Here is a 10,000-nt window from a genome sequence, read left to right on the forward strand (position 1 = left end):
TCATATGAGCCACTTTTGATACCAAATGATCAACTAGAAGTCAAGTTATTATTTGTTCCTAAAACTTAAATAGTCAACAATACTTTTGTCAGGTAGTATAGACTTTATTTTGTCCGTAAGATATATAGCTTCACATTGTGCAGCCCTAGCGGGTTCTAATAAGAACAGTTATTGTTTCAATGAGAAAGAAAAGTTGTTCTAATGTTACTAATACCAAACAAAACCATTATTACAAGTGAAAGTTCAAGAGTTCAGATGGAGAGAGGATGAGGATGGCCAACACAGTATGATGAGGAGCTGCTTACAGTCACTAAACTCAGCTGAAGCGTTAATCCTTGACCATAATCCACCAGGTCTGCCATCTTACAACAAACAAGACGAAAAGGACCAACAGTTTGATCACACTTGACTCAAAAATCACTTTAGCCTTCTGTTTTTAGAAAATATGAGCACAAGCTAAATAAACCCTGAAAAAATGTCAAGCTCTGCAAAGGATTTGTCCCAAAACAAGTTATTAAATCTATCAACCCAAAGTCGTTTTTAAGTGACTTCAGAGGTTTGATAAGTCAAACTGATCCCAAAGATCTTAAATTCCAAAGAACGCAGTAAATCTTATGAGGCTGAGATTAAATGGAGCAGTCGGCTAGAACTCCTAATCCCAGATTTGGGATCCTGCAGTTAATCTCCGCCTGATTCCCGCTTCTGCTGAAATTTCAGAGGTTTAGGGCCACAGTTTGGTCAGTGTGTTTAAGAGTGCATCAGCAGGAGTGAGACATGTCAAAATAAAGAGTTAAACGGGGTTGGTTTTCACTGCTGATCTATCAAGCTGTTATTTTAAGACACAGGAGCCTTGCCAACTAAAACAACAACAATCATATTATTAAAATCAATGAAGAAAAGCTGTTAAAGTTGTTATAGTAACTTACACATTGACCCTGATAATGAAAAATGCGATTATGATATGGTAGTCAACATTCAAAAAAAGTTGATCGAAAATGTCCTATGTCAAGAAGGAGTACTGCTTTTACATTTAAAGGGATAGTTCAACCAAAATTTTTAATTTCCTCACTACTTCCTCAAACTCAAGTGGTTGTAAACTTTATCTTCTTTCTTCTGGGGAATACAAAACAAGATATTCTGAAAGTGGAGGATGAGGAACTGATGACAGAATTTTCATTTTTGTGTAAGTATGCCTTTAAAGAGAACTGGAAGATTTGAATCCAAAAAAGTGTTTGCCCCTTACTGGTATATTTATTTTATTTATATATTCATTTATTTTTTAATCTGGGTACAATGTGGTCAAGTGGACAACACAACGGGAGTTTTTGCCTCATGATGACACCGTACAGGCTGTTTCCTCCTTTCTGATTGGCCAACAAGGCTGGGTTCACAGCAAACGTTGAAAATAAAGCAAAATTCCCCACTTTTGCGGCAACCGTATTGCATATTTCATGTAGTTTTCCTGCGGGATGGTAATCCTTCTCTGTCCTCAAGTTTCCATTGGTTTGCATGCAATTGAACGCAGTGTCAGTCGCACGACTGACAGCACCGTGACGATTACATGAACCATTAAATAACTTTAGAACATCTCATGCTTAAAATGTGTAGATTCAGGGGCAAACAATGTTACCTGAAAACTCCGCCCCACCAGCTTTACGGTGAACACTTTAGTCATTTTCATGACAGACTTTAATCACTGAAAGTCTTTTATCCACTCTACGAAAAATGTAAATGCTGGATTGACATTCATTACATGATCCCTATTCAGATGTGTCATTATTTGTAACTTTAGGTGGTTTCTAAAACTAAATCTAACAGGGTTTTCAATCTCTCGTATCCAGACCCTTGCGTTTTCACGGCTGTAGCTCCCTGTCATTGGAGTGACTGATAGCTAATATTAACCCATCCATCCGCGTTCTGTTCTAGCGCAGTGGGCCAATAAGAAGAGGTTGAAGGCGGGATAAGCACTGCAGGCTTTGTTTTGAATCAAGCTGACATGTCAACTGTTTGAAACCATTCCTGAGCGCTGCACTAGGTGTTTTTAGGTGCAAAGTTGCTTAATGCGTGAATGCCTCCTAAATCCGTGCATTTGGTGAACATTTTGCTGTGAAAACAACAATTTTATGCAATTGCACAAATGCTCCCAGATATATTTTGAGGTCGTATAGATAAAATTTCAGGCGCATATGCAAACAAAACGGTCGCAATTTCGATCCCTGTGTATTATTTTATTTCTCCCACCCAGAGCAAATGCGTGACTGCCGTCTGTGTGTGATAGTCCCACTAGCAAATTGAGTGAGCACAATCAGAATTGCGCACATAAACTATGCGGAATGTCCACAACAAAAAACAAACAAACAAAAATAAAAATAGTCCGAGTGTGATGATGCCGTTTGGCACTTCAGAAGCATTAACTAATTAATATCAAAGAAAAACAGGACGAATATTTTGGTTTCAAAGTCACAGACACTGAACAAAAACAGGAAATTTGTAAAAGCAGATGCAGAGTTGTTGTCACAGAATCAGGAAATACAACAACCAGCACTTAAAAAAGTACCACAGGTAGGCTATATGAGGAGTGTTTTGCTCAAATGTCAATTAAAAGTATTGCTAGTGACAATCAATCTAGTAGGAAGCAAAAGCAAAGCAAAAAATCTGAGTTGTTTCAGCCATGTTATTTTGCCGAGTGATCTGTATTTTTATTTTTAATTTTTTAAAATAAATTTGAGTTTAACTTGTTTACAGAAAAAATATGGTTATTTTATTTGTGTTTACTGTTTGCTCTAGAAAAAAAATTAGTGTTTCTTTTCTAAATATTTATAAATAAATTTGAATAAATGTTTAAGTTAACCTTTTCAGCTCCTTTTTTAACTAACACTGCATTTTAGCATTAAGAACTTAAAATACTGATTATTTAGCTGAAGCTTGACTACAAAACTAAATTGCAAATCAGTTCATAAAATTGCAATATCTGCGATTTATATTTCATTACATTTTATTTTAAAAGAATTAATAAAATAAATTTTCCCCAAATTGCAAATTGATTTTTTTTTTTAAACGAAAGCGGTGAAACACTGATTATAAAAATACCCATGTACACTTGAAGTCAGAATTATTAGCCCCCCTCAATTATAAGCCCCGTGTTTTCCCCCCCAATCTTGGTTTAACAGAAAGAAGATTTTTTTCAGCACATTTCTAAACATAATAGTTTTAATAACTCATCACTATTAACTGATTTATTTGATCTTTTCCATGATGACAGTACATAATTTTTGACTAAATATTTTTCAAGACACTTCTATACAACTTAAAGTGAAATTTAAAGGCTTAACTAGGTTAATTAAGTTAACTAGGCAGGTTAGGGTAATTAAGCAAGCTATTGTGTAAAGATGGTTTGTTCTGTAGACAGTTGAATAAAAATTGCCTAAAGAGGCTAATAATTTTTACTTTAAAATGCTGATTTAAAAAAATCAAAACTGCTTTTATTCTAGCTGAAATAAAACAAATAAGACTTTCTCCAGAAGAAAAATATTATCAGACATACTGTGCAAATTTCCTTGCTCTGTTAAACATCATTTGGTAAAGAATAAAAAAAAATAAAAAATAAAAATTCAAAGGGAGGCTAATACTTCTGACTTCAACTGTGCATGTGGACATGGACTGAAATGTTCTCCTAAACTCTTTTCTTAGAATTAGCAAAAAAAGGCCTAAATTAAGGAATCCCCCAAATCCATGCACTTGTGAGGTTTTCATTTAGCGTGCTGGTGTTTGTGTGTTCACATACGCCTGTGTGCACGGGGGAAAAGGCAATTAGGCCTGAGTGCAAACAAAATAATGACTGGGGACTCATTAACACAAGCTGCCCACTGTGTGCACAGGAACAATTCATGGAAACGACACAATTAAGCCTCTACAGGGAGGGAACCAGGCAACTGGTGTGCAAACAAGCATCTCCGACCATACCTGAGGCTGAACACATTCACAAACGCTTTCATTTAGACACGCTACCAGCAAACCTCACATGACACCTATAGAAATCACAGCTGGAGAATAGATAGAAACACTCGATGAAGCCTCTACAATGGAGGACAATAACAATTTTGGCGGTTTAGAAATGTAAAACAAATTAATAAAGAGGTCAAAGATGAACAAAGTTGTTTTAAACAACAAAAGGACAGAGCTACTTTTTTTCCTCATGTTAAAATGTGGCCAATTTTTTGTGAGGAAAAAACTGATGACTATTACTCATTTTTACAAAAGACCTCCACTAAAACATCAATCAGAATAACAATGGTTTATATAGCAAAAAACCTTGTCAGGCATGATTAGAATTTTTTTTTAAAAAACATTTTAAAAACTACTCAAGGATCAAAGCACAGTCCAAACATCAATTTTGCCACTCTCCACCAAAGCACACATTATACACACTTACATTTTGTAATAAATTAAATGATCATTTAAAATATAACAATTTTGCTCCATATTGACATGACAGCATCACACAATTGCTGCAAATTTGTCAGGTGCACATCCATGATGCGCATCTCACGTTCCAACACATCCCAAAGGTGCTCTATTGGATTGAGCTCAAAAGACTGTGGAGGCCATTTGAGTACCGTGAACTCATTGTCATATTCAAGAAAGCCGTCTGAGATGATCTGAGATGATTCACCCTTCATGACATGCCATGGCACGTTATCCTGCTGGAAGTAGCCATCAGAAGATGGGTACACTGTGGTCAAAAAGGGATGGACATGGTCAGCAACAATATTCAGGTAAGCTGTGGCGCTGACATGATGTTCAATTGGTTTTAATGGGCCACAGTGTGCCAAGAAAATATCCCCCACACCATTACACCACCACTACCAGCCTGAACCATGGATACAAGGCAGGATGGATCCATGCTTTCATGTTGCTGATGCCAAATTCTGACCCGACCATCCGAATGTTGCAGCAGAAATTGAGATTCAGACCAGGCAACGTTTTTCCAATCTTCTATTGTCCATTTTTGATGAGTCTGTGCAAATTGTAGCCTCAGTTTCTTGTTGTTAGCTGACAGGAGTGGCCCCCGGTCTGGTCTTCTGCTGCTGTAGCCCATCCACCTCAAGGTTGGATGTGTTGTGCGTTCAGAGATGCTCTTCTGGAAACCTCTGTTGTATCGAGCGTTTATTTGAGTTACTGTTGCCTTTCTATCAGCTGGAACCAGTCTGGCCATTCTCCTCTGACCTCTGGCATTAACAAAGCATTTGCAAACACAGAACTGCCGCTCACTGGATATTTCCTTTTTTTGGACTATTCACTGTAAACCCTAGAGATGGTTGTGCGTAATAATCCCAGTAGATCAGCAGTTTCTGAAATACTCAGACCAGCCCGTCTGGCAGCAACAACCATAACCCTAACACTTGCAAGGTTCAAAGTCACTTAAATCCTCTTTCTGATGCTTGGTTTGAAATGCAGCAGATCGTCTTGAGCATGTCTATATGCCTAAATGTGTTGAGTTTCTGCCATGTGATTGGCTGATTAGAAATTTGCGGTAGTTGGACAGGTGGACCTAACAAAGTGGCCGATGAGTGTAGATCTGTGCATATATTACTTTATCATTTTATTGTTTACTTCATTATCTACTTATTTAAATGTCCTTCTTTTCCCTTGTATTGATGCATGTATGGATGTACGTACCCTGAGCTCCTGTGAACTGTTTTTTTTAACCTATTATTATCACAGTCTTGAACATGTGAGCGATCACCAAAAACAATGTCTTTGATGCATTGTTAGATTTTCAGTTTTTCTCTCTAATTTACTGTCGGTGGCTGTTTTTGCTCCATTAGCCCCTTTCACACATACATACCTTTCCGGAAAATTACCGTCAATTTTCTTTCTAGAACGTGCTGACGTGAGACGTCTGCTTTAGCCAATCAGAACAGTCAGACGCGTTTACATCTGCGCGGTTTATGAGAATAAAAGCCTTTGAATATTTTCCCAGACGCATTAAGCTGCTAGAAGTTAGTCAGATAACGTTTATATGTTCTTCTTAATGCCAACTGTGTAAATAATCATCGATAAGATGCTTATGATAAGCCGCTGTTTGTTTACCTTCAAGTTTTGCGTGTGATGCGAAAGTGTTCCTCCATATGTTTTCATCGAAGTTGTTCACAATACTGATCATCCACAGAGTTTGTAATGTAGTCAAATGTTTACAAATACAAGCGCAGCCGTTTAAAGCTCATTTGTGGTGAATGATGTCAGAATTCACCGGTATTTTGGAATGGATGTGTGAATGGTCTTTTCTGCAAAAATTCCGCAACGTCCTCGCCTGTGTGAACAGCGCTTTTTTGAATATACCGGTAAAGTCATTATGGAAATTTTCCGGATACTTACCGATATCACTGTGTGAAAGGGGCTATTGTCTTCCATTATAACCACATTTCATAGTGTAGAAATACACAGTCTTTGTTTTTGTTTACTCCATGTAGCTCTGAGAGCGGAGATGCATATTTTGATTTTCTCAGACATATCGAGGTAAGTGTGCAAAGCTCACTCCCACACACACTTTAATTTGCAGTTCTTCTCCATATAAAACCCAGAAATTAAGCTTTAGTTTTGCACAGGCCTATCTAAAGGGTTAATGGTACCAACTGATGATCAACAGTAAAAATGTTTTACCTCTTCCCAACGAGGAAAACCAGCAACAATCAAAAATGCATCATTATATGGTGTCATGGTTTTGTAATCAACCAAATGTGGTTATAATGAAAGTCAATGGGGCAAAAACAGCCACCAATAGTAATTTAGGGAGAAAAAAAATGAAAATCAATCAAAAACAATGCATCAAAGGCAAAGTTGTTCAACATGTCCAAGACTGTGATAAGACGTTGAAAAAAATCCAGTCCACAATTTCTTTTTATGGTAAAAACCATAGACTGTAAAATATATGGACGTAGTATCCGTGACGTCACCCATAGGTTTCTACAGAGCGCAAAAGAAGCCACAAGTAGGCGCGGCCAACCGTCGCCATTTTGATCGCGCGTCATCACACCCACGGCGGGATACCAAACAAGGGCAAAGAGGCGGAGAGTGAGCGGAGCTACAGACGCATGCTGCATTTTGCTTGGACCTGGTTCAGACACCTGGTTTACTTTGGGAGAAGGCTTAATACTTTATCACTTGTGACTCGTTTGTATTCTGACCACTTGTGCTTGGTTGTACACTATATCAACAAAGTGTTTAGTCTTTTAAAAACACTGCTGTAATACATTGAGCCACTAAACATTGTTCTTATGACGTTTCTCAAGAGGAGGAAAACGCGAATTACATCCAAACACCTCAGATATAGTCTGTGTTAGTTAATGTAAGACTATTGATGAAATCCAGCATAACACTGTATGACAACGCTTCAGATGACTGTTCTAGAGCCTACAGCTAATCAATCTGACAGATTCTGGAGTGCATTACAGCTCTAAATATAATTATAAACGATAAATTATCTTAAATAAAACGAATACATGTATAGAGATGGTATATAAGTATATAACTTTACTCACATGGGAAACGGAGGCCACGTGAATGGTTTGTGAGCACAATTAAGTGCACTCAGCATGACATTCCATCAAATAATTGCAGTAAACAAGTCCAAAAGGCAGTCGACTGTGTAAAGCCACATAAAACAACACAGAAATACGATAAATATGCCGAGTTCAGTGGCTAATCTGCCGGATTCAGCTGAGGTGACGTGACGGCGAACAACGAGACCTAACTGTCACTCAAGTGGCCACGCCCTTAATTATGCAAACTTAATATAACTTAATATAAAGAAAATGGATGAGTTATAAAAAAATTCACCCCCCTCACAGTTGTCATGAAGGGTAATATTAGCTGTATTAACCAAAATCTTTTTTTGTACCAGGCTGTAAACACCTTTTTTTCTGCTGTAAAGTTGGCCATTCTAACAGTGGGCTCAATTGAAATTTGCTCTGTTTTGGAGCCAGGAGCGGCCAGGACTAGCGGAATTTCGGATGAATTGCAGTTTTAGTTACTTCCGTATTGGCTTCCTGAGAGAGAGCGGGAGGTTGCCGCTTGGTAAAAACACATAATTTTGAGAGCTTTTTTCACCAAATCAGTGACATCATTTATAAGCTTGGCAATTAAAGAGTTAAAATCCTGTCATTTTCTAAGAAATTTAGTAGTTTTGATCAGGACTGAGGTTAATTAACAGATTTGTGCAAAAAAAAAAAAAAAAAAAAAAGTATTAATCTGATGCATTTTTCCAGCAGTTTAATTCAGTGGATGTTTCCACCCCGAACATAACAAAAGGGTAGCCAATTTGCCAGGGTGTATCATTGAGCGCTTTAAAATTTCAATGCATCTTCTCAAAATATGTGTCAAAATAAGATGTCATCAGAAATCATTCTGCTAGCTGAAACAGACAAAGTTATGGCCAAATTAAGACTCAAAATCACCCCAGAGTGAATAAAAACATCCCTAACAGCACATAAGGGTTGAAATATTAGAAATACTGATAAATGTTTTCTAAGATTCATTTTGACAATAATCACTTACAACATACGACATGTCTTTCAATGGCAACACTCATACACTTACACCAAAACAAATGAGTCTGCACTTGAAATATAAGTGAAGAGATTGAACTGAATATCGACCACACTACTAAAATCAACTAGTAAATATAATGATAATATTATTATTTGAATGATTTGTCCAAGAAAATCTTAAGATACACATACACCACAACAAAATACATTACGGGGCCTAATGGAATTGAGGTAAACTTGGTTTTAAATTCGCACATTTATTCAGTGACATGCTCTCTACATTGTATATCATGGTACTTTAATTAATGGGTCTGAAATCACATATAATTAGGTCTTCTAAACACCATAACACTAAGGTTATTTATTTGACTGTGAACAGTGTTGTACTTTGATATTTACAGGCTGCTAAAATGAATTTACAATTAGAAATTAGCAAAGAATACTTTTCTGAAATTAGATTACTGAGAAAGTCTGAATGTGTGCATATAAAATCATTTTAACTCAGTCTTTATAGAGTATAAAGTACTATGGTACTGATTAAAATAGGTATTAAAATCAAGGATATTGCCAAAGCACATTTGAAAAACATTGTATTGCCTGTGGGCACGTTCAAAACAAAAGGAAAAAATAATTATAATAATGCAAGTGAATAAATTGGTATGGTATAATCTCAACAAGCATATAATTGATCAACTACGGTGCTCTGTTGTAAAATAAACACATGAATATGCAAGTAACACAATGTCCACAACACCTGCCGTGTGACAATCAGCCTGACTGAAGGAAAAACAGACTCACCGAGTGCCTGGCTTGTGGAAACATCATATCAGCCTGTGTTTGTGCTTTATTCTCTCTCTGCAGATGAAGTAAGCGGGGTTTGAGTGGATGTCCTCTTTGTTCGGTCTAAACTTGATCAGTTTGAAGGCAGAAAGGCTTCAGTCTGTTCTCCCTGGGCTGATCTGGGCTATGGATTTTCTACTTCAAATCCTACGTCAACTTCAGACAGTTCTGCTTTCGGAAATACAAAAACAACAGGCTATCTTTACAACAGCATGTGACATTGCGGTTTTCACACACGACAAATGAATCTTCTGTCGAAATAGGCCAGTTTCAGCGATTAATCCACCGCCAGGCTGATCATACTTGCAGAAATTCTGAGACAAGCTAGCAGGCTAAAGCTAACAGATAAGTTTACGTCGCGGAAAGCGAGCGCAGCGCGTTTGGATATGATGAAAAACCGTCTAGATTTGGTCGTACATTCGCTAATACTGTGTACGTCTGGGTATAGGCGGTGAAAGAGCAGGCTGTGCTTGGAAAATCATGCCTCTTCCGCCGCTTCAGGACTCGTATGGACGGACTCGTGTGACGCTAGACGCCGATTTACAGATTCTACTACGGTAAAGGATTTGCTCATGAATATTCATCGGGCCGTGTTCATGTTGCCTAGTAAC

The 10,000-nt window shown here is 37.4% G+C and overlaps 1 protein-coding gene and 1 long non-coding RNA gene across 4 annotated transcripts in view; both read right to left on the minus strand.

The window, feature by feature from the left end:
• The window catches only part of chico, a 45,388-nt gene extending 35,462 nt beyond the window's left edge, over nucleotides 1-9,926 (minus strand). Inside the window, exons 1-2 of one of the 3 annotated variants that reach the window (XM_087238774.1) lie at nucleotides 9,807-9,926; nucleotides 9,348-9,557 (exon numbers count right to left, since the gene is read on the minus strand). In XM_087238774.1, coding sequence (XP_087094900.1) covers nucleotides 9,348-9,374 — 27 coding nt within the window. In that variant the 5' untranslated portion in view covers nucleotides 9,375-9,557; nucleotides 9,807-9,926. 3 annotated transcript variants of the gene reach the window in all.
• Nucleotides 2,722-8,768, minus strand: LOC147837270 (uncharacterized). The gene is made up of 3 exons (XR_015479132.1): nucleotides 8,085-8,768; nucleotides 5,747-6,920; nucleotides 2,722-5,465 (listed from the first exon to the last, which is right to left on the minus strand). It is a non-coding gene; the product is annotated as an uncharacterized LOC147837270 (long non-coding RNA).
• Nucleotides 9,927-10,000: the final 74 nt, after the last annotated feature.

Source organism: Danio rerio, chromosome 2 (genome assembly GCF_052040795.2).
Source record: "Danio rerio strain M-AB ecotype USA chromosome 2, GRCz13ab, whole genome shotgun sequence".
NCBI classification, from domain to species: Eukaryota; Metazoa; Chordata; class Actinopteri; order Cypriniformes; family Danionidae; genus Danio; species Danio rerio.